Below are 24,882 nucleotides of genomic sequence, written 5' to 3'. Positions count from 1 at the left end.
TGTCCGAGTTACGGCTCAGTCACCTTTTGCCTGGCATGGCATGAACCCGGTGACTTTGCGTGCAGTCTCGGTGCTCAGCGGATGGGTCCCTGCAAGCAGCAGCGCTGCCGCTGGCCGAGCGGAGCCGGGCTCACTTCAGATGCAGCTTGTTGTCTCGGGCCATGCTGGGAAGGCGAAGGACTGAAGAGAGAGGTTGGACTTCTAAGGTGCCATGAGGCGTTATACTCAAGTATGGGCCACACAACAATTGCTGGCACAGGTTGTAGCTCCTGTGGAACAGGAACTGCCAAGTGCTTTGAATATCAGATTTTGTGGGGGCAAGTTTTATACTAAAAGCTATTTCAGTTGCACTCCCAACTGGTTGCACTCCTTAGTCCCCAGAAATTGGGGATTTGCGGTGCATTAACCCAAATATAACCTGGCCCTCTGCTATGCTAGTCCTTTGTGGAGAGGTGGAGCATTAGTGCACAAGGCTGTGATTCAGAAAGCCAGGGCCAAGTTTGCTTGTCCTCTGCCTCATCACTCGTCACTTGTCACTTTGCAGGCTTGGTGTGTTTCTGCTGGGGGAGAATCGGTGTGCATGGGGGACCATACACAACAAAGTGCTCAAGATTCTCCTTCTCGGTTTGCCACTACATAGCCTTGGGCGTGCTGCTCACTTTCTCATAAATTAAAACGTTTGCCTGCTTTCTTTTACACCGTGCTTTGAAATCCCTAGCTGAAAAACCTGGAAGAGGTGCTAGACGTTGGTAACAACATACTCTTGTGTGCATCTGCTCTCTTGCTGCCCAGTGAGCAAGAAGCTGTAGTTAACCAGCCAGCTAGATCACCAACAGCAGCTTGAACAAAAAGGAATCCCATCCAAGCTCTTCTAATCCTGGCTTTGCCCTTGGGCTTATGCCTGAGTACTGTTACCAGGAAGTGTTCCATGGCTGTTTTGCTGGCGTTTACTGCTTCCAAATACCAATGACTTTTCAAAACAGTGCTTGTTGGCAGGATTAGTTTGGCTGTTGATCCCCATCTTCCATCTCTATGAAAGGTAGGGGAGTCAAGCACAGCCCTTTGAGGAAGCTGGCTGGCAAAGAGTCAGAGCGCTGAGTTTGGGGCTGACAGCCCTAATCCCTTCAACAGAAGTGCATGCTCAACTCTGCGTGTGCCAGCCAGAGCATGGCAGGCACGTCTCACTGTTTCTTTCCTCTCTCCTCCCCGTGCAGGTCGAGGAGGGCGGTAAAGCGGACTCCCTGCCTTCCAAGCTGCGGGCTGGTGATGAAGTGGTGAACATCAACGAGGTGGAACTGAGCAGCTCCAGAAGAGAGGCCATCTCCCTGGTCAAAGGGTCCTACAAGAAACTGAAGCTGGTCGTCCGCAGGTAGGGAAGATGCAGCGCTCCTTCCCTCCGTCCCCGGAGGCTGTCCCAGCTGTCCCCTTGCATCTCCGGCTGGAAGTCTAAGACTTCTCCTGGTCTTGGCAAAAGCCTTGGTTTAGGCACACAGGCATGAGCCCAAGGGCAAGTGTTCTTTTCAGCTAACGTTTTTGTGACTCCTTTGCCGCCAATACATCCAAGCATGTGCGATAGCTACCCAGACCTGTTCCTCTGCTCCCCTGCCACATGGCAATCCAGGACTCCTGTTCAGTGGCTGACCAGCAGTCCATGTTCTCTCCAAGTGCCTGGGGCTCTGTGTGAAGGGGTGGTGGTTCTGTATGTAGCTCATGTCTCATTTGCTGCATGTTGTCACTGTTGCGGTGACAGCAGGAGGATTTCCACTGGCCTCAGCAAGACTGGGAGCTGTTTGGTGTTCTGCAGGTGAGTGACAGAGTGGCTGTGCTGCCCGCGAGCAGTCTGACCGATATTGTGCTCGGGACTGATGCAGGGCAAGAGCAGCTGCCTCACCTGCATCCTTTGAGCAGCAGCCTCTGCGTTATCACCGAATGAATGACCTGTGACCCATTCTGTGTCGCCGTTTCCCTGGCTGTCTCAGGCCTTGCGAATGGTCCTGAGTAGCAGTGTCAGTGTGCTGGGTTTGATGGCTGAGCATAACCCAGCTGAGCAAATCCTGCTGATCCCCTTTGGTGACATGTGTAACAGATATGTTTGTCTTAGGTCAGGCCACAGAACTCGCGTCTTGTTGTGCATCTTGAATCAGAGGTGTTTGGATTTGGAGTCTGGGTGTTTTTCTGAGACCTCAGTAGAGATGCTTTCTGTGTGTTTTTTGCCATGGGCATGTCCAAACCGTTTTTGCTGTGCTGGCTGGGTGATAGCGGGTATCACTGCATGGAGTGCTCTATCCTGAGTTTCTGCGCTCAGACAGAGGAATGAGGGCCAAGATCAGTGTAGCTGAGGAGCTGCCATTAGCCAAACAAAGGGTCTGTGCTTGAGCTGGGGTAACCAACACCTGGGCGGTGGTGTCCGAGTAGGGCAGGTGTGAGCACCTCGCACACGCTCCTGCTCTCTGGAGTATATTTCAGGCTTTTGCTGGCTCTGTTCTGCTATTTACCTGAAGCACATTTGGGTACTGACCAATTCTAGATATTCGTAGACAGAACTGTTAGCTGGTTTGCGTAGCCGTTGTGAGGAGATTTGCAAAAGAAGTTCATTGCAGCCTGAGTGTTTTCTAGAAAAAATTGGTTTTTATCGAAGGCCCATGTAGATTGTATTCCAACTCTATTGACTGAACAAAATGTTTAATTCAAACTAAGTTAGCAAAAGTTCAAAATTAAAACCCCTTTGTCACATTTTAGTCTCATTTTGCCAAGATGAACTTTCCTTTTCCTTTGTAACGAGTATGCAGGGGTGTTTGATTTTTTTTCTGGTTCAGAATACTATAGTGAATGTGCAGGAACTTTGGTTCTGAGCCTGTTGTGGTTTCATTTCATCCCCATTCGAAAGCACATCAAGCACACTGACTTTAGGAGCTATTACATTCACATGCTGTCTCCTTGCCAAGCTGCTTCAAGCCCTTTCTGCATATTTAAAGTTCAGTGACAATCCATAAACTTCGAACTGGAAAACGAAAATGAGGAGCTCAGAGCCCCGACTTCATTTGGGGTAACTGGACGCAGCCCCAGCTGAACCTGCAGTGCTGCGTGAGCTGGGAAAGCAGGAAGAGCAAAGCTGTGACGTCCCGACTGCTTCGTGGGCAGTGGCTCAGAATGAAGGAAGAAACAACTCAAAAAGCAAATGAAAGAGAGCAGCTGAGCACAGAACCCGAGCCATGCGGAGCCTTTGCCTCAGCGGGATGCTGCGGGACCCGCCAGCATCCGCGTGATGAGACGCAAACAGACAAAGGTTTGCAAGCCCAGTTTGAGGTAAAGCTGCAGGCCCAGGGATGTGCGGACGATCTTTACTCCAGACATAATGAGTTTGGCCATTGAGGCTGATGAAGGAAGCACTGTGTGCTTCCCTGCTGGGGCTGGGTTTTGTTATGGGGACAAGAAGGTGATGTTTTGCAGTACTACATCATCTGGAAATAAACTAGTAGTGAAGTGCCTAAGATACTGATTTTTTTTTAATTGGCCATAATGATGTAATTGAAGTGGATTAGGGTTGCTTGCTGCAAATACCAGCAGACTGAAAACTCTCTGAATGGTCACTTGTTGCCTGAAGTTGGAGTCTGTGATTTTAGCTTCACACTGATGTGGACTTTACCCCTTAGAAGTCATACGCAAACAATAGCGCAGTCCGTTTGGTGTCTGTGGGTTTGGTTTTACCAAAGCATATTCAGGGTCAGCATGGTTTTGATTGCTTGTTTTTCAAATTGCAGTCTCCGGAGCTCTGTGTAGCAGCACGGCGGTGACTCCAGACAGCACAAAGGCCAGAAAGCACAGATCTTTCTATTCAGATGTATTGCAGTGAGAATGTCAAACAGAGGAGCTGCAAAATACATTTGACCCACTCCATACATTTGCGTAGCCCATGTAACACACTCAGATTGCTATTTAATCATAGTTTTGTATTTTAGGACACAGGTAAGCTTTTAGTACCGGAGGCAGCAGAGTGAAGCTCTAGCTGTGTTACTGAGCAGAAGCTGATGTTACAGCAGCTTGCTGGGTCTGCAGACAGGTTGTGGCAATTATGTGTTATTTGACTTGGAATGTCATCTGCAAAGCTCAATACGGGTACATCGGTATCTGTCATCGTCAGGCTGTTATTTGTCACTTTAATTGAGGAGAAGGGTGGGAATAGTTTCAATGAAGGGAATGTGAAGGGAAAATGAGAGAAAATTCAGTATGAGAGGGAAGAAGAAGATAAAGAGAGATGAGGAAAACGACCCATGAAGTGATACTTCATGGATATGAGTGGTTCTAAATAAATAGCCCATGCCAGAGTAGTTAGTGCACGAGGACCACAGTCTGCCTCACACTCCTGTGCGAACCCTGCTGACATCCGGGAGGAACCTGCAGCACAGGGATGTAAAGCTGTGAATTCATACGCTTTCTGCTTCCTTGCTCACGGACTCAGTATGGCAGAGGCAGAGAATGACCAGAGGAGCCCCAGCGTTCAGCAAATACCGCGCCTGTTCCAAGGTGGTCCTCATTTGGGAGACACTGTTCAATCGTTTTTCGTGGTTGCTCTCTAGCTGTGTTTTCTGAGTCTCACTCTCACCTCAGGAGCCCTCAGTGGCAGTTTTCAGCTGTTCAGCTTTCTCTGCTTCTTTAGCAGGGCTGCTCACTCCTCACTGTTTAACAGGCTGATCCTAAAGCCCATTCCTTTCTCCTTGCCCATTCCTGGCCCCCTCCCTCTCCTCGTTTTGCCCATTCATTTCCAGGACAATAGACCCAGCCCTGGATGTGCGCTCATTCCACAGCCCCAGGCCTGCAGCTGGGGTGCTGTGAGGAAGCTGCTGATGCTTCATGTGCCATTGTGCCCAGGCCAGGACCAACCAGAGTAAGAGCTGCTCTGTGTGTCCTGGAACTACAGAGCCATGCTGTTTGTACCTTAGGTGCGCATTCCAGCCCCTGCTAAGCTGAGTTGTGATTTCCTGCGTCACGTACCCAACTGCTGGTGTATTTTGTGTACTCATCACTGGCATGGTGGTCCATTCTAGTCCTTTTTCTGCTCTCTGGTTCTTAAGACGTTTAGAATATTCACAACAAAATTACCTGCTTTCTCCTTCCCCTTCCCCACTTTTTAACGCAGGGCTTTTCAGGGCATTTTCCTCTGCTGGCCCAAAAGAAGGCACATTGATTTCTTTCTGGTTTATTTCATAGGTGAGCAGTCAGGCAGCAAGCACAGCACTGCTGGGGTTTCCAGCCCTCTTAGCCACATCAACTCGCTGCAGGTAAATGGAGTGAGTGAGGGCAGCGGCCTTGAGAATTATCGCCGGGCAAAGAGACAAGATAGCGCTGTGCTACAGGGGGGGATGGACACTACCCTGCGCTGGGGACAGGGAGCCGAGGAGCCAGGTCTCCACAGATAGTTCCCATTATAGTCTTCCATACACCTGTATCAGTGCTGGTGGCAAATGTGGGTATGAGCCACACCAGTTCCATCAAGCCTGAGGAACCCACGCTCTGCCGCCGGGGAGATCTTTTTGCTCATGGTTTGCCAGTCTGGGAAAGACAGGTGTGAATTGCTATGAGAAACTGGAGAGACCAGTTGAATTTCAGCAGGGGAGGCTCGTCTACTGTCCTGGGAAACTGCCTTAGGTAGTTCTTGATGCTCAGTTGCTCTTTAACCAGCTGGAGGAGACTGAGTGTTTGAAAGCTAAAACTGCAAGCCACAGAAGCAAGGCTGAGTTGTTTCATTGTGGAAGATGAGTTATTTTTTCCAACTTGCTTTTTTTCTGTCACTTCCTCTCAGACCTCAGTGTCTAAGCGGATTTGGTGCAATTAAAAAAGACCCAGGCCTTTCCAGTTGTATCGGTTCGATCTAATTGTGTCGTGCACGCTCATATCAGCTGAAGATAAGGCTCAAAACATGGGCATTGCCTTGTCTGCTTTACAGCGACCGCAGTGGCCTACAGCAGTTGCCAAAAATAGACTTTTGCACAGGTCAGTAAGCAAGAATGGCTGTCAGGGCGTCACACTGTTTACATAGTTTTACATTCAACATGCTCATAACGGCAGCAATTAGCTCAGTGAGGCATGATGGCCAGTGTAGCTGTGCGGCGAGTACAGCGCTGCAGGGAATGCAGGGACAGCAGCTCTCGGTCCCAGTGCCACCTGCACCAGGGCCTCCGCCAGCCGCTCCGCAGAGCCGTGCTGCGAGTACAGCGCGGCAGGGAGCGCAGGGACAGCAGCTCTCGGTCCCAGTGCCACCTGCACCAGGGCCTCCGCCAGCCGCTCCGCAGAGCCGTGCTGCGAGTACAGCGCTGCAGGGAGCGCAGGGACAGCAGCTCTCGGTCCCAGTGCCACCTGCACCAGGGCCTCCGCCAGCCGCTCCGCAGAGCCGTGCTGCGAGTACAGCGCTGCTGGGAATGCAGGGACAGCAGCTCTCGGTCCCAGTGCCACCTGCACCAGGGCCTCCGCCAGCCACTCCGCAGAGCCGTGCTGTGAGTACAGCGCTGCTGGGAATGCAGGGACAGCAGCTCTCGGTCCCAGTGCCACCTGCACCAGGGCCTCCGCCAGCTGCTCTGCAGAGCCACCCGTGCTCGCTGCTGCAGGAGGACAGAGCTGGGAACACCACGTCCTTCTTGTTGGACGACACTGTCACAGAGCAAGCTGTTTGCGGGCCTTTTGCACTCTCGGCCGGCGTAAAGCAGCTCCATCAGCTGGAATGGAGTTCAGATGAATCTCGGATTCTTTAAACTCTTTAAACTCTTGGATCGAGTGTTTAATAAATGCAAAGATCTGTTAAATTTGCTAGTGGAACATCAAGTAACAATTTTCTACAGAGATCTGCCGATGTTTTAGGCCTTTCCTCTGTGGCTGCTGACATGCAGGAGTCCTGTGGAGACTTTCCAGGCTGCTGTTTTTAGGGTTCGGGGATGTGGGGGGTTCTGCATTTGCAGAGCCGGTGAGATTGCACGAAGCATGAATCACAAAAGAACTGCAGCGTACAACAAAACCACGTACACCAAGATGCACAATGTGTGTTCTTAGCGAATATTGGATCGTACAGATATGAGAAACTGTGGCAAGCCTGTTCGAGTATTATTGCTGTAGTATATACAATATTGTACCAAAAATTAAGTACATTCATACAAACCATCGAGAGCTTGGATGGGGAGCAGGTTCTGTGGGCTTGGTGCTAGCCATCACTGCGAGATGTGTACCGCAATTAAACCACGTGGCTGCCGCTGCTCCTGTACCGGCTAACGGCCCTTCTGACAGCTCTGCCTGGCCCAGGGCTGCGCATTCGCAGTTCTCGTCCTGTGCTTTGTGTGCAGTGAAAGACGTTTGACTGTGTTGTCTCTCACTTGCTGGGGCAGCTCTCTGGTGAGGGAGGAGTAAACAAAAAGGTACAACCACAGCAAAGATCCGAATTCAAGGCAGCTGATGTTCTGTTTTCAGTGTTAGTGGTTGGTAGTCTGTGTCTGCTTCGAGTTCAGCAATGCCTGCAATTCTTATTCATCTCAAAGAGCCTTAAGCTGAAAATACAAGTCAAATAAAGGAGAAGTGGGCATAGAAAACATTATCCTCATTTTCCTATTGTGCTAAAAACTGTACAAAAAGAAAGGATTAGGCTTATCCGTGGCTGTCACTGTCATCTGTGTGTTGTTTTTTGTGCTTCCCTACAGATTCTCTGTGTCGCTTGAGTTATTCAGCTTATTCTCTTGGCCCATCCCTGTCCCTGGGCCCCCTTTCTGAACGATGAGACCTGGGAGGAGGAATACGCGTAGACGTGAGTGCAGGAGTGCCAGAGGGAAGCTGGTGATTCAGGTGACTGCGGCTCACCAGGGGTGCACCCCCGGGCACACCAGTCCCGTGGTCGCTGCATTGCAGACTGCTGGGCTGGGAGGATGTCGGAGGCACAGCTGTATTTGTTCTGCTCTTGTCTTCGTCTTGACCTGTCTGCATCATGTGCTGACAGGGAGAAGATGCTGGTCTACATGGCTACAAAGTTCCTCTCCTTTCAGCAGCCAACTGCGATAACTAGGGCTTTAAAATAGAGACAGGGAAAAGTCTTCCACTGTACTGGAAAAATGACCCTATGGAAGTGGAAGTGTGGGAGGAGGATGTCGGTGTGACCCACATCCGAGGCGCGGAGCCGACTGGAGCCCGTGGAAACTGGTGGAAAGATTCCCACAGACTCAGAAAGGCTTTGGCTCAACCCTCACCGCGCAGCAATTCCCTCATTGAGCAGGAGAGAATGGGCTGTTCCTAGAGAGAGGGGAGGCTGCTGGCGTTTCTACAAAAAGCCCAGCGCCAACACAGTTCTTCAAAGGACTCTGTGGACTAATCCTTTCCTCTTATGACACTGATGTAATTTTGTGTCGTATTTGACAGCGTGCCAAAATTTGCATCAAATAAATCCAAGTTTTGTGAATGAAATTACTGAGGACAGGCGCTGGGTCACGCCGCGCTCTGTAGTGCCGCGGGAGCGGGTTTGCCGAGAGCTGCTGTGTGCCGCGGTTGGTGTTTGCTCAGTGACGGTGGCCGGAGAGTGGGAAGAGGCCGGTGTGGTGTCCGTGGAAGCTGTAATCCCGACAGCTCGGGAGGCCACAGCTGGCACAGCGCTGCTGGGCTGGCAGGGCGGGCTTGTGGCCGACACCGTGGGACGCTGGGCCGTGAGCTCCTCCTCAGCTCCACACTCCGCCTTTGCCTTTGCTCGCAGCTCCCGGCTGCCGGCTGTCACTGATGCTCTGTTGTGTGACGTCTTTGCGTGGGGCTGGTTCATTCGAAGGATGTCTCTTTAACGCTCTAAATAATGAGCCTTCAGTTGGAGTTTTACATGAGGAGATGGGTCCTCAGCTGATACAACTGAGGGCAGACTTTTGAGCAGGGCCTGTTGTGATAGGACAAGGGGTGATGGTTTAAACTAAAGGAGGGAGATTCAGGCTGGACACGAGGAAGGAATTGTTGCCCTGAGGGTGGTGAGAGCCTGGCCCAGGTACCCAGAGAGGTGGTGGCTGAACCATCCCTGGAGACATCCCAGGCCAGGCTGGACGGGGCTCTGAGCAACCTGAGCTGGTGAAGATGTCCCTGTCATGGCAGGGGACTGGGGAGCTGGGAAGGGCCCTCCAGCACAAACCATCCTGGGATTCTGGGACTCTCTGACCAGCCAAAGCCCATCAGGGTCCTGACCCATTGTTTGTACGGTGTTTAAAAATACATCATTCAGAAACTGAAAAGAGCCATTTAGCTCCGAGTCTTCTGTTTACCAGAGTTAAAGCCCGTTGCTATGGGGAGGGGAATGGAGGCGGTCAGTGCCATCCTCGCTCTCGGGGAGTCAGGAAACTCCTCCAGAACGCTGCGTTGGGTTCCTCCTGCTCGGAGGTGTTTTCACGCGATGCCACTCCTCGCACTCGCTCCCCGCTGGGCGATCCAGCGCTGCTGCCTGGCGGCTGCCAGGGACGTGACTGCATCCCGGAGGATGCTGTGTGCAGAGCCTCGAATACAGGGGACAGGGAAGTGGAGAAGGTATCGCAAACAGTTTGGGCAAGATTGTGAATAATGTGCCTTGTTCTAACAGCGGAACTGGGAAAAAGATGTTTAGGGTGAAGTGGAAGTGAAACTGTGTGTTCCTTTTGGCCTGAAATGAAACGTTTTGCTCCCCATAGGAAAAGCAGGTTAATGTAGTGTACGTAGCCTGGATTTAGTGTATGTTTTCAGCATTCTCTTGGACGTTGAGGCAGGCTGGCTGGGTGGAGGGCAGCTGTAGCAGCCTGGCAGTGTCAGGCTGACATTGTCTGTGTCAGGATGTGTCTGGCGTGCGGAGGGGCAGGGACTGGTCTGTGGTATTTCCGTGGGTTTCACACAGACCCGCGTGCCCACAGCCTTCTCCTGGGCCAGGTGTCAGGCCCGGGACAGGACAAGAGGCAGAGGGACCATTGTGGGCGTCTTTTTCAACCTTGAACTTGCAGCCGAATTGCTCTGGTGGAACGTGTGGGTCAGCGAGCAGCAGAGACTCACGTCCTGCGCCACCTCTCCTCCACTGCGGGCTTTTATCCCCCACTCTCACTTCCAGTTACTTTTTCCAAATGCAATTGGAGTGATGAATTCCAAGAGAAACAATAAATATTTCTGGGTGGCTGGAAACACTTCTCTATTTAGTATAGTGTCTTCTCTCTCCCCCCAAGGCCTGGTGTGCATTCCAAGAGCAGGCCAAGCTCGGAGCTGCGGAGTTGGGACGGAGCTGCCTGGCACTTTCCCTGGGCAGATTTCCCTTTGCTCACGGTGCGTGCTCCTGTCTGTCAGGAGCTGACGACTGCCGGGGAGGAGGGCAGTAATCTGAGCCGCCGGCCCAGCAAACCTCCAGCTTTTTACTGCAGGCTTAGTCCCGAGGTGCCTCTGCGCAGCACCTGTATCTGCGGCTTGGTATCTCAGTCGCTGTGCTCCCGTTTCTCCGCTTTCCGGGGCGGTGCCGTTGCCCGCTCCCAGGACCACGCTGGCCACATGGCGGGCTGGCTCCGCCGGGATGGGGACACCTGAGGCTCCGGCCGCTGTCTCGGAAGGTAAGGAGCCTCTCGACACACACAGCAAAGCGAGGTGGGCACGGCGGTGTGCCCGCAGAGGCAGCCGGACCCCGCGGCAAGGCTTCCGAGAGGGAGGACAGGAGTCTTAAGGACCCTGCTGGTCCGAAATATCACAAGCATCATAAGCTTCTGAGCAAATAAGTGCCCAGGCAGCGCCGTGGAGGGTTTTCCGGGTGCTGTTGTAAGCGAGCTGGTAGCAAACAAGGAGCCGCGTCGCTGCTCAGGCTCTGTCACGCTGAACTGGCGGGTGCTGTCAGCAGGTGTGCTGGGCTCAGGCTAGAGCAGGGCCAGGAGCTCGCAGCGGAGCTGGACTCAGAGCCCCCGGCCTGAATAAGGCCATTGCCTCCCCTGGTGTCAAAGGGTACTAATCATGCCGTGCGCTTGGGCCACTGACTGGAGGATCTGACTCATCCACAGCATGATGTGTCGGGTGTATTTTGCAGTTTTATAGTCCAGAAGAGTCTCTGCTCGGTGAAGTGGCACTGGTTTTGGGCTTCGCCTTTTGTCAGCCGAGTGTTGTTCCACATGGGAGTCAAACCAGGCCAGCACTTTGCGTTAACGTTCAGTGCAGATGGACTGGCTGTTCAGCCCAGGATATATTCTTGTTGGATTGGAACGGTAACATTGCAGATAGCAGAGACAGAATGAGAGAGACTGCTTCTTAGGAGATGGCACTCAGTATAGCTCCAGTGTGGGCCTGCGCAAACTTACGTTCGTTGAAGACCTGTCCTGTATTATACACACCTATACACCCTTTTAGATTGGTTGTGGATCATAAAACTCAATTAATTGAACTCTGATTTTGATTCTTTCCTGAGATATGAAGTCCTTTAGAAAACCCAGTAAATAATCTTTAGACTCATTACCTGCTTCGTTGCTATGAGGATGTGTTTAACTCTAGCTTTGTTTGGTTGTTTGTTGTTGTGGATATGAGCCAAACCTTTAGCCGTGCGCTTCAGCTGAAGCTGTAGTACCTGGTGGTTTTTCTGCAGTGTGGTGATCTGTTTAGTGAGGGTTGGCAGTGTGGGTGAAGGCGAGTTCAAGTGGTGCTGGTGGCATATTGGGATCTTTGTCCTTGTATATATAAAAAGGAGTACTTTGGGGGTTTAGATTATCTGCTTAAGAAAATCAACTTGAAACAGCCTGTTCTGAAGTACAGAAACAGCCACGGCATGGGAGTGCAGCACACCGCTTTGCCTAATACGCACTCATTATTCCAATATTTAGAGAGCAGGGAGATTTTCACAATAAAACTAGAACTGGCTGCAGTAGCAAACTCCCAGATGTCCTCCTTTTGCCTTGCCTAAGCAAGCCCTTCCTTGCAAGAAGGATCTGGTCGGGACAGGACCGTCCGTGTGCCGTCAGCTTGGGTCCTGGAGCTCTCGCAGGCCGCTGTCCCACCGGGACGGACACGTGCGCTGGGAGCGTGCGGATGTCCTGCCCGCAGAGCCTGCTCTCGGGAGCACACACGGGCCATCAGAGCCCAGGCTGGTCAGCACGTCAGTAGCCCTGGAGGTTCCCGCAGCAGCAGAGCTGACAGCCCCACGGCGTGGAAAAAGCAGCTGTTTCCCAGCACAGATGCCATGGCCCTGAGGCACGGGCTGGTGCCTGCGTGGGCGGGCATGTTCCCCGGCTGCCGTGGCCTGAGGAGCCTCCTGTCCTTTGCTGAGGCCCCTGTACCTGCAGCAGGGCGGTGGGAGCTCTGCAGAGGGCAGTGCCGGCTCTCCCCTCTCACCTCTGCGGTGTGCTGGGCTCTGTCCAGAGGGACTGCAGGCGGTGCTGCAACCGGGCACTCCCTGTGGCTTACCGTGGACACATGTATGGACAAGGGGGTCGCTTGGGTCCTCAGCCACTCCTGCTTGAGTGATCGGACATCTCCTGTGGTCTTCGTGCCAGGGTGTAGATGAGCCAGACCTGTATTTCTTCTTTGTTCCTGGAAACGATATGAGCAGAGTGATTCAGTGCTCTGTAGTATAGAACGTGGAAAATGGTCACGGATGTAGGATCTGGAATTTGAAGAGATGCCTAAATTAAAGAGCCTTGGTGGTCGCCTCCTTCAAGTGAATTGAAGAAAACATCTAGGGGTGATGTTACAGTTTCCTCTGGTCTGTTGTATAGTCTCTCAAAAATAAGACTTTATGAAGCCTTCCAGGGGTTAAGGGCAATACCTCATTGAAACCCAAGTGGCTGAAGAAATACCAGATATTAACATTTACCTCAGTTGCCAAAGCCTGGACATTTCTTTCTGCTTTTTAGTAATTACAGCCCGCAGGGACCGTTTAACAATAAATCGTAGCAACTTGGCTGTTATAGGGCAACCCATGTGCATAGGCACTTGAGGGCTGTGCCAGCATCTCCTTTGTTCAATAAAGTAACAGCAGGAATTTGATTAAAGACTGATAGAAAAGAGAGGGAGGGAGAGGGAGATACATAGGAAAGATTAAAGAAAGAAAGAGCCACCTGGAAACTTCATTCCTCCTTTCTTTCTAACTTAAGCTCATAAATACCAAATCTAAACCATTGTGTGTGTGAGAGGGAGGGAGAATTTCCTGCATGCCTGCACAGAAAAGAGTGCACATGCAGCCGCGCCGACTGACGTGGAGCAGTCGTCCTCTCTTTTACAAACTTGGTACTTGCTCCTTGTCCGCATCAGAAGAAAAGGGCGGCAGAAGATAACTCTGTTCGCGGTGGTTGGAAGGACGGCGCTCGGGAGGGCCCGGCGAGCCGCAGCCGCAGGGAGAGCGGTGGAGCAGCTTGGCCGGAGCTTCCCAGGCTGGCACAAGGCACGGCAGCTGCACGGCCAGCGCCGCCGGCCTGCTCGCCCACGGCATCTGCCGCTTTGTCTGCAGCCCCTTGGAACTCCCACAGGAAAAGAAACCCGGTGACTCCAGCAGACAAATGCAAATAAGCCCCAAAGAGCCCTCTTATGTGTGATCAGCAAGCAACAGGCAAATCGCATTCAAATGCCTTACTGCAGAGCCAACACGCCTGTTGTTTGGGTTTAGGAGACCAGAACGGTACGACCGAGTGTCACATGTGCACGCGGGGGTGACTTCTCCTTGGTCCGGTTGTAGCCGGGAGCTGGGCAGACACTGCTGTGCGGTCGGAGGCGTGTTTGGATTCTTAGGCAGGATTTTGCAGGGCTGAGACCATGAACTCTCCAGCACTGCGATCTGCATATTTTGGGCACTCTTGCAGGTAACGTTGCCCTAGACTAGGCTAGGTGGAGCAGGAAGGCAGAATGCTGTACCTGGAGCTCATCACTGCTGCTTCTGGCGTCTGTCTTCTATAAACCTGGACACCTCATCTGCTTAAACCATGCTTTTCACCACCTGGTGCTTCTCTTACTCCATCTCTACATTGTTTTCCCTCTGCACACTTGCACACTTTTTAGCTCTTAATCACCTGTTAGCCAGTGAATCCTTTCTGGTGGTGCCCTTGGCTCTGAAAGTGTTTTGGATGTGAGGATGTGCTCTGAAGCAGAGAGCAGGGAGCCCCCCGCTCTCTTCACCTCAGGCCGTTATCCTGAAGGCTGCTGCCTCCTCCCAGCAGCACAGGGACGTGCGCAGCCCAGGGCTGGACCAGGCCCTAACGGGTGGTTTGTCTCTCACCCTCATTCAGACCATGCAAGGATGCAGGAGCCAGCAGTGTCTGGGAATGAGCCGCCAGCTAAGAAACCTCTTTCTCAGAGTGATGCGGGCACTCAGAAGGTGCAGCGTTCGGATTCTGTGTGGCAGCTCAGTTGTGGGAAAGCTCGGGGATGGAGCGGGATGGGAAAGGCAGAGGGGGTGGCACAGGCACGGAGAGCAGAGGGGTCGGCGGGCGGCGAGGGGCCGGGCCGCCCCAGCCTGGGCCACAGGAATGCGGGGAATGCGAATGGCATGCTTGAGTGGACAGCTTCAGAGCCCGGCCGCTGGCTCTCCTGCCATCTGTTGGGAACCCCGCGGGCCCATAGCAACAGCCGCTCAGGAATGGGGCTGCTTTTTGCTTGTTTTCCATAAAGCAATTCTTCCTGGCCCTGTTCTCCCTCCTGCATGCGCATACTCATGAATAAGCGGCCGGGGCTGGGATTCCTCCTGCGGAGTGATGCGTGCTGAAGGAGACAAGGGGCTTTTAGCGCTCAGCTTGCGTTTGGGGTGGGGAGGCATTTTTCCTTCTGAGCTGCGACATTCCAGGAACATGAGCCGATGGGTGCAATTTACTTTTAATTCCCAGAATCTTGTTCTACTCAAATCGATACGGGTTTGTATTTGTCACGAGGTATTGTCAGTAAAGTCTCCAGTGGATGTGTAGCCACCTGGTTGTCCTGGTTGGTAGAACAGAGACCCCCTCTGCCGCAGTATTACAGATGCCAAGGTTCTAACTGCTGCAAATAACACCAGTGTGTTGATTTATCCTCACTCTCTTTTTCCTTGGGCCCCGCAGCAGTTCTGTTCTAGCCAAGGGGCTTTGCTGTGTGGTCGAGTGGTGGGACCGGGTTGCTGGGGTTCCAGATAGCTCAGCATCACCCGTGTTCCTGAGCGATGAGCACTGTTGTGCCAGGGAAGATTTTGCCCCATGAGGACACTGTCTCGTGAAGACAAAAGCGTTGAGATGTGCTGCTGGGAAGGGTCAGCGCTGAAACAGCCTCCATTCAGGCAGCAGGGCTAGGATCTGTCTGTCTGTCTGACCGAGTCCATGGGTTTACTCCTCCTTTTCCCCTGAAAATTCAGTTCTGAGATGCAGGCTTCTGGTCCTGCTCTCAGGAAACTGTGGCCGCATTCCTGCACATTGCTCAGCCTCTCGCTGTGACTCAGCAAAGGGGAATGTTTTTAAGCAGGTGTTTTACTGCCCTTAACGCAATGAATTATACGCTGTAATTTCATGTGAGAGTTTCAAGAGGTTTGAGGGGAGACATTCAGAACCTTTCCAAAGAGTGCATTGATTTATTGAGTATTTCTGTGCCTCAGTCAGCACTAAGCACAGCGGAGGAAGAGCGGCAGCCCCCGAGCGCTCAGGGCCGCGTGGAGCGGGGCACACGGCTGTCCCGGCTGTCACAGCCCGCTGGCCGTCCTGTCACTGGGAGCCGACAGGGGCATGGGGAGGGGACGGAGCTCTCCCTGTTCCAGGTATTTATGGTCACTCGACAGCTGTCAGTTCGCAGTAGGTGATTTGCCTTCCTGTCAGCTCTCTGAGAACTGGGTGTGTTTGCCTAAGGTTGTGGGGAACGGTGAAAATCCTGCTTTCAAGTGCAGGTATCATTTAACCGTGATAAGGCAGCAGGTAACGCATTTCTTCTTCAGGACGGCTGTGGGGAACAGGGAAGTAAAGTCTTTCTGTTCCTACCGAGACGGGAAAAAACAAGTCATTAAAATCTGATACCTACCTGCTTTTAATGAGGGAAACGTTGTTCAAAGAAATAATCTCAGCCCTATCGCCACCGAACTATTTTCGGGAGCCATTAGCCTTTCACCTCCTCATATTTCCTTTCTTTTACTTTTGATCTCATTCAGGGAAAACGGCAAAGCTTCTGCAACAGGAGATTTGGGCGTTAGCTTTGATCCGGAGCTTCGACGGCCATAACCATGCTCTTACAGCCTTTCCTTTCCAGTAAATGAGCTGCAGAAGAACGGGGGGAGTCAGACATAGAAAACAACACTTAAAATCAAGCACTTGGTGACTTTAGTTGTGCTCATTTATTCACTGAGCGAGTACAGGTATTTTAAAGGGTTCTGCAGTGCTCCCTTCATCTTTAGGCTCTTCTTCTTGCCCAGAGACCTCTTTTCAGCAGTTGGGGTCTGTGATTTTTAGTTGCAAGCATGATCTACAGGCATGAGGCCGTTGGTATTTCTGGCCAAGCCGCAAAAAGCAAAGAGCAAGAGCAAGCTGCCAATGGATGTTGTGAGTTGCACCGAGTAGACACAAAATCCGACTCAGTTTAACCCAACCTTAGCATTGAGTTATACCTTTGGTTTCCTTAGTTTGCTCTATTTTCTACTTGAAAGCTGTTGTAATGTATTAATAGTATAAGATCCTTCATCCGTGCACAGGCACTCCCACATCCCCAGCTGTGAGGAGCAGGAGCAGAGTTGGGCCGGTTTAGTTTTGGACAGTGGGATCCGTAAAGGAAGCTTGTGAGTAACTGAGCTCTCTGGAGGTTCAATCTCGTTCTCTGCAGTGTGCATTACAGAGTTTTGTACTTTGCTCCGTTCTGAAGAACATTTAAAACGAAAGCAGCAGAGCAGGCTGCGTTCTTTGCTGAGCCAGCGTGCGTTGCCCTTTATGTGACGTACGATCCTCGCTTTAGAGCTCCAGCTCCCGACCCAGGAGACTGTGACTGTGTCTGCCTCTCAGCTTTCTAGCTCTCAGGATACAAAGCCTGGAAGCCAAGTCAAAATTCTGCATATCCTAATTGTGACACGGAGATGACTTTTAACCTGCTCATGTGATTTGGGGGACCGATGGATGCTTTTACACAGTTGGAGCATAAGGGCTCAGCGTAATGGAAGGGGCAGAGGCTTCTTGTGATATTCAGGTTTCTCCTTCCTGTGAAGTTCACTTGCTCCCACCACAGCTCCTGGGACCGCGTTGCCCCTGAAGATCCAGCCCGTGGCATCAAGGGAGCATCGATTCCTCGCACAGCTTTGCAGGAGGCTGCTCCGGCAGCAATCTCTTTGTGCAATAGTACTGCGTCAGTCATCTTCGCATTATAACGACTTCTCTGGGGACGGGGGAGGAAGGAAAATGAATCATTACCGTTGGCATCATTTCATTACACTCTTCCACCCTGAAAAGCATCATCGTTTCCACAGCGGAGAGGAGAACTGTCTGCAGAAGAGGCAGTGAAGCCCCTGCTGAAGGGGGTTCTCCCTGTCAGTCTGTCGTTCCTCGCACCATGAGGACCTGGCCAAGTTGTTAGATCTGGGGAAAATTTGAAGCCTCCTATCAGCTCAGTTCTAGGAACAGCTGCGGATCGGATCAAGAACGAGGCTGCCGAAGTTGCCCATTCGTTGCATCTGACCTCCCCAGAAATGTTTCCCAGTCCCTCGCTTCGTACAGCACCATGTAATGCTGGACTGTCCTGCTGATTTACCCAAGTTGAGGTGTTGCTTCAGCTGGTGGCCAGCGGAGGAGATTCAGAGAGCAGCTCTGGGCAAACCCGCCTGTCCAGCCCGTGCCAGGAGCTGTGACCACGCTGCAGGCAGGGTTGCTGCTGACCAGGGTGCCGTCCCTGCCAGCCCCGCAGCCGGATGAGCTGGGGACCGTCCCTGCCAGCCCCGCAGCTGGACAAGCTGGGGACCGTCCCTGCCAGCCCCGCAGCCGGACGAGCTGGGGACCGTCGCTGCCAGCCCCGCAGCCGGACGAGCTGGGGACCGTCGCTGCCAGCCCCGCAGCCGGACACGCTGGGGACCGTCCCTGCCAGCCCCGCAGCCGGACAAGCTGGGGACCGTCCCTGCCAGCCCCGCAGCCGGACACGCTGGGGACCGGCCCTGCCAGCCCCGCAGCCGGACAAGCTGGGGACCGTCCCTGCCAGCCCCGCAGCCGGACAAGCTGGGGACCGGCCCTGCCAGCCCCGCAGCCGGATGAGCTGGGGACCGGCCCTGCCAGCCCCGCAGCCGGACGAGCTGGGGACCGTCCCTGCCAGCCCCGCAGCCGGACACGCTGGGGACCATCCCTGCCAGCCCCACAGCCGGATGAGCTGGGGACCGGCCCTGCCAGCCCCGCAGCCGGACAAGCTGGGGACCATCCCTGCCAGCCCCACAGCCGGACAAGCTGGGGACCGTCCCTGCCAGCCCCGCAGCCGGACGAGCTGGGGACCGGCCCTGCCAGCCCCACAGCCAGATGAGCTGGGGACCGTCCCTCCCAGCCCCACAGCCAGATGAGCTGGGGACCGGCCCTGCCAGCCCCGCAGCCGGACGAGCTGGGGACCGGCCCTGCCAGCCCCACAGCCGGATGAGCTGGGGACCGGCCCTGCCAGCCCCACAGCCGGATGAGCTGGGGACCGTCCCTCCCAGCCCCACAGCCAGATGAGCTGGGGACCGGCCATCGCCAGCTCTTGTCGTGGCCGCCTGGTGCCAGCCAAGGGTTTACCCAGCCCGCGTGTAACCGCAGATGCTGTGCCTGTACCACCAGAGGGGAAGAGGAGCTGTATCCTCTGCCTCATCTTGTCCAGGAGTCCCTTTCACTTCGTTAAATGTAGCCGCTGTTGTTGCTGTTCCCGCACCACAGCAGGTCTCCAGAATCCTTCGTCTTCTGGAATATTTTCCACCTCAGCCCCAACATGTAGCATCAGATGGGTTTTGATACTTATATTTTTCCCCTTTGTTTATTTCAGACTGGCAGCTGTTTGAATTCCAACCCAGTTGTACTTCAAAAGTTATCCATGATCAGTGCATCAGGAAGGTTTCTTTGCTAAAGACAAATGACTGAAAAAATATGAGAATTATAAATGAGATAAAATACATATGTTTATTTCAGTGCAGCGTGTCCATATTTCTTCCCTTCTTTTTCTTCCTTTTATGTATGGCTATCAAAAAGCAAGTGCCAAGAATGCCGCACGCCATTGCAGCTGCATTCAGAGCGATCCACGACAACAGCTGTATGGCCCATATGTCTTCAAGCAGAAAGTCGTACACCGCGTGGGACAGTGCCCGGCATCGCAGAGCGACACGGGGCCACATCGCGGTCGCGGCGGAGCAGCGCTGCTCCCCTGGGCTGCTTGTGTGCGCCACATCGTGCTGATAGTATTGCTGTAACGTAGCACTTTGCATCTAATTTAAGCAATACCGGGGCTTTTGTTTGTCTTACGAGGTCTAAGTAAAGACAAAAGATGTGGTCCAGCCTGAAGTTTATGAGACGTTACCAGACATTCGTGTTCACACATACACGCTCCGTCAGAGGAATTTATGGCCATTACGATGTTCTCTAATGAGTACAAAATGAGACCGTTACATCTTCACTTAATTAGTTTGACAGATTTTCATTTAAATATAAAAAGACTTCTAGTCTCTAGCGAACAAAAGCAGGGCTTTGTTTCCAGCGCAGTTTTTGACTCTGCTTTGCTGGAGCAGGAGGCTGGGGGTGACAGCAGAAGGGGGACGATTTGGTGTGGGTAATTCTCATCTTTAGATTTCACGTTGCCGTTGCTGTGCTGCCCTTCCCGGCGCCGTGGGGAGAGCCGTGTGGGGAGAGCCGTGTGGGGAGAGCTGTGTGGGGAGAACCGTGTGGGGAGAACCGTGTGGGGAGAACTGTGTGGGGAGAGCTGTGTGGGGAGAGCCGTGTGGGGAGAACTGTGTGGGGAGAACCGTGTGGGGAGAGCTGTGTGGGGAGAGCCGTGTGGGGAGAGCCGTGTGGGGAGAACCGTGTGGGGAGGGCTGTGTGGGGAGAACTGTGTGGGGAGAGCTGTGTGGGGAGAGCTGTGTGGGGAGGGCTGTGTGGGGAGGGCTGTGTGCGGAGAGCTGTGTGGGGAGGACTGTGTGGGGAGAGCTGTGTGGGGACAGCTGTGTGGGGAGGGCTGTGTGGGGAGGGCTGTGTGGGGAGAGCTGTGTGGGGAGAGCTGTGTGGGGACGGCTGTCTGGGGAGGGCTGTGTGGGGAGGGCTGTGTGGGGAGAGCTGTGTGGGGAGAGCTGTGTGGGGACGGCTGTGTGGGGACGGCTGTGTGGGGAGGGCTGTGTGGGGAGAGCTGTGTGGGGAGAGCTGTGTGGGGACAGCTGTGTGGGGACAGCTGTGTGGGGATGGCTGTGTGGGGAGGGCTGTGTGACCGCCAGCAGCAGCACCCGGACAGCGGGGCCTGTCCAGAGCGTGGTGAGTGCTCTGAGGTTGGGAGCAGGGGGAGCTCTCAGAACATTAGAGATGCTGTGAGCCCCAGGTGAACTTCGGTCTCCAAACCTCTGAGCTCACGCTTTCTCTCTAGTCCTTTGGCCTAAATAGTATCAGTGCAGGCGACTCCTGCTTTAATAAAAGTCGGGAACTGGCATTATCAGCTTGCTTGCAGTTTTTTTCTGCCCTTTTAACAGCTCTATGCATTAGGAATTGTTCCAGAGTCCAGCACGAGCCCTGACACACAGCAGACAAGTAATGCTGGGACATGGTCTTTGTGGGAGCCCGTTCCTTTGTGCTCTTTAATTGAGAAAGTTTTCTCAAATGCCTGCTCTTGCAGGTTGACTGGGACTCTGTGTCTCGTCGGATGAAGTGGGTGAGAGCACCGTACCCTGGTTTCTTTGCACCCTGGAGCGGCGGTGTGTTGGTGTGGGCCCTGGAGCTCACAACCTCTGTTCTCGTGTTTGTAGCTGTTCCTTGGGAGCACAGAAGCCAGCAAGGGAGGCTGCTGTGTGCTCACAGCCCTCGCTGCCACAGTCGCTGGGCTCTCCTCAAGCCTTTCCAAACAGCCTGTGCTAGTCGGGCTGTCCCCATGGGTGTCCAGCTTACCTGCTCTGAGCTTGGTGGTGCCTTCATCCGTGTGTTGAGGGATCTCCTAGGCAGGATCAGACAGCAGGCTGGTAAATAAATGCTGTTGTCTGAGGTGCGTCAGCGACACAAACTCTGTCGCACTCGGAGTTACCTGCATGCCGCAGGAGCAGGAAGCACGTAGGGAAAATGTGCTGCAAAACCAGCTGCTGTCCATGTGGAAAAATGTTGATGTTTCAGCAGAAATCTCCTTTTTCACCTGTTTCTGAACTTAGCAAAGAAAGTGTCTGCTTCCTGCATCGTGGGCTTGCAGACTTGCCCTTGTCCCTCGCTAACAGCACAAGAAGAGGCAGATAGCCACCCAAACAAACACCCCTGGGGTTTCCCGCAGGACAGCTCTGGCAGCGCAGACTCCCCTGGGGAGAAAAGGCTCCCGGAGCTGTGGCTGCAGGTTTCTGCAGGCTGGTGAGCGGTGCTGGCTCCCTAAACCCACTTGCACAAGTGCCTGCTCACAGTTCAGAGACGTGGGAGTTGCACAGTAGCATCTCTAAGCTGCTTTCTCAGCGTGACTGCGTTCCGAGTGATGTTTTCTGTAGAGGTCGGTCGGACGTGTGGGGCAGAGGACACAGCAGCGTGTCGCTCACAAAGGAGGCGTGCTCGGGCCAGAGGACACAGCAGCGTGTCGCTCACAAAGGAGGCGTGCTTGGGCCAGAGGACACAGCAGCGTGTCGCTCACAAAGGAGGCGAGTTTGGGCCAGAGGACACAGCAGCGTGTCGCTCACAAAGGAGGCGAGTTTGGGCCGGAGGAGATACCGTGGTGCGTGCCTGCAAATATGTGGGTGAGAGAGAGTGAGCCACACGGTGGTTCACACAGACTCCTGCGCTGGAAGCCTCGTCTTCCCCACACGCGGAGGAAGGTATTGCAGAGGAGGGTACTCTCACAAATCCAAGAAATCATTGGGGGCTGGCCCAGGGTAAGAGTAAATGGTCCCTTTGTATTGTGCCACGTTTCTATGTGGGAACGAATGTGTGTGTGTAGTGACTTCATTGAAGAGGTGAGCCTGGCCTCAGGAAATTACACGCTTCGTAGCATGTTATTTAGCAAAAATATAAAGCGTGATCCTAGGTACCATCTCTCCTTTGTCCAGAGGGGAGCCGAAGGAATGTGTCCTTGCTCTTCCAGCTCAGTCTGTACTGCAGTGGCTGTTGATGGGAACACAATAATATTGTATAGAGATTTTTTCACCTTAGTGACTTTAACCACTCGGAACAACGTCAGCCTGGCCGCTGAAGCCACAGGGTGTATGCGCCCAGCTCCGCGCAGCACTGGCCACGCCAGCGCTGGTCACAGGCGTCCCCTGGGTGTGCTCACCGCGGCGCTGGCGCCTCGAGGCGCCTTCTCCTTGTGCACCAACCTTGTGTCTCCATGGGAGAGCCCAGGTGGTGAGTGCAGGTTTGTGATACCTGATCTTGGGCACCCTCAGATAACACTTGGTGCCTCCTTTGCCAAGTCCCTTCCTGGCTTTGTTGCTTCCTGACAGAGCAACGAGTTAATCTTAAACAACCTGGAGCTGAGCCTGGCCCTGAAAAATGTCTTCACTGAATTTGCATAACAGAGACTATCTAAAATACAAACCATTTTGAAGGTTAATAGTATTTTAGCAACATATGAATGACCCTTTCTAAAAAGATCAGTGTTCTTTTAACCCGGTGTTTTGTCTCTAGAGTCGCTTAGCGAAGGTGATGAACCCGGCAGGCAGTGCGCCCTGGAGACTGGTGCTCTGAGCCTTGTTTCAGTCCTGCATTCTTGGGGATTTTTTCCCAATATCATCCTGCAGTGACAAGTTCTGGTTCTCAGATCAGAGAAAAAGAGCTGGTGCTTTTGTTTTTTCAGTTGTGGTGATTTCTCTTTGGCAGGGTTAGCTACAGCTGTACCGGCTTCCTCGGTCCCTTTTCACATGCCTTTCTCACATCTCTCCCATCTGCGGTCATTTGTCCTTCAGTTTATTCATCCTTTTGTATTCCGTATGCTTTACTGGCGTCGCTTCAGCTGTGGTTTTTGCCGCTAAACTGGTTGGGATATGCAGCTATTTCAGTGACTCATAAAGGGATACTTGCTTAATTTTGCTTCTGTTTCTTAGAGGCAGCATGTTGGCCTGGTCTCCTGCAACTGAGGAGCACTGAACGTAACCATTTCCAGCAACATTTCTGCACTGACTAGCAGGAGTTCTTACAAGTCAACCTGAAATGTCCTTCAAAGACCCATCTGGCATATCCAAACCAAAACTCCTTTGGTTACGGCAGATTTAGATTGGACCTGAGATCTGCCACCTAGCACAACAGGTTAGTGCCCTTCAACCATTTAAAGCGTTTCTTTGGTTCGTGGTGCCGTCTGTGGGGCCACTCACCTTTGTGTAACCAGCCTGTATCCTTATCGGGGCTGACGAAGTTTGTTCCTGCCCAGGGGTGACGTGCTGCGAGCAGGACTGAGTGCACAGCTGCTTATTGACATGTCTCAGTGCCTCCTGGACGATGCTGGGAAACTTGGGAATGCTGCAGGTTCCCTGTGACATTTTAAAAAACTGCTTTTGTGCAACGAGATCTTGTGCAAAATACAGACCGGCTCAGACCATGTGATGCTTCCCACAGCTCTCTCTAACCTGTTAGAGCTTATGGTGCCCTTGTTGTCTTTGGCCTGCTGACAACATCCCACCCCAGGACGGTCCTCCCGTATAATTTGTCCAGCTGTGATCTGAGAGTAAGAAATATTCTATTCATGGTTCCCGCATGGCCACACTGCTTTCTTACCATCACTGCGGTGTTTATGCACACAAGGCATTTTGTGGCTTTCACGTGCTGAAACCTCAGAAGTGCCTCATGTTTGTGCTTGGCCGAGAAGACCCTCGTGCTGTCCTTCCCGCGGATGGCCAGGTGGGCTGTCACAGACCCTCGTGCTGTCCTTCCTGTGGATGGCCAGGTGGGCTGTCACAGACCCTCGTGCTGTTCTTCCCGCGGATGGCCAGGTGGGCTGTCACAGACCCTCATGCTGTCCTTCCCGCGGATGGCCAGGTGGGCTGTCACAGACCCTCGTGCTGTTCTTCCCGCGGATGGCCAGGTGGGCTGTCACAGACCCTCGTGCTGTCCTTCCTGTGGATGGCCAGGTGGGCTGTCACAGACCCTCGTGCTGTCCTTCCTGTGGATGGCCAGGTGGGCTGTCACAGACCCTCGTGCTGTCCTTCCTGCGGATGGCCAGGTGGGCTGTCACAGACCCTCGTGCTGTCCTTCCTGTGGATGGCCAGGTGGGCTGTCACAGACCCTCGTGCTGTCCTTCCTGCGGATGGCCAGGTGGGCTGTCACAGACCCTCGTGCTGTCCTTCCTGTGGATGGCCAGGTGGGCTGTCACAGACCCTCGTGCTGTTCTTCCTGTGGATGGCCAGGTGGGCTGTCACAGACCCTCGTGCTGTTCTTCCTGCGGATGGCCAGGTGGGCTGTCACAGACCCTCGTGCTGTCCTTCCTGTGGATGGCCAGGTGGGCTGTCACAGACCCTCGTGCTGTCCTTCCTGTGGATGGCCAGGTGGGCTGTCACAGACCCTCGTGCTGTCCTTCCTGTGGATGGCCAGGTGGGCTGTCACAGACCCTCGTGCTGTCCTTCCTGTGGATGGCCAGGTGGGCTGTCACAGACCCTCGTGCTGTCCTTCCTGTGGATGGCCAGGTGGGCTGTCACAGACCCTCGTGCTGTTCTTCCTGCGGATGGCCAGGTGGGCTGTCACAGACCCTCGTGCTGTCCTTCCTGTGGATGGCCAGGTGGGCTGTCACAGACCCTCGTGCTGTCCTTCCTGTGGATGGCCAGGTGGGCTGTCACAGACCCTCGTGCTGTTCTTCCCGCGGATGGCCAGGTGGGCTGTCACAGACCCTCGT

The 24,882-nt window shown here is 53.4% G+C and overlaps 1 protein-coding gene across 9 annotated transcripts in view; it reads left to right on the top strand.

The window, feature by feature from the left end:
* SHROOM3 (shroom family member 3) overlaps nucleotides 1–24,882 on the top strand; it is a 129,019-nt gene that overhangs the window by 33,741 nt on the left and 70,396 nt on the right. For 3 of the 9 annotated variants that reach the window (XM_065836293.2, XM_065836291.2, XM_065836290.2), the window contains exon 2: nucleotides 1,215–1,369. In XM_065836293.2, the coding sequence (XP_065692365.2) occupies nucleotides 1,215–1,369 (155 nt within the window). Of the gene's footprint in view, nucleotides 1–1,214; nucleotides 1,370–10,381; nucleotides 10,557–21,746; nucleotides 21,881–23,104; nucleotides 23,307–24,882 lie in introns of those variants that run through there. The other 6 variants (XM_065836299.2, XM_065836296.2, XM_065836298.2 and 3 more) reach the window with 5 other exon arrangements.

Source organism: Patagioenas fasciata, chromosome 4 (assembly GCF_037038585.1).
Source record: "Patagioenas fasciata isolate bPatFas1 chromosome 4, bPatFas1.hap1, whole genome shotgun sequence".
Lineage (NCBI taxonomy): Eukaryota > Metazoa > Chordata > Aves > Columbiformes > Columbidae > Patagioenas > Patagioenas fasciata.
This window is presented reverse-complemented; position numbering and strand designations above follow the sequence as displayed.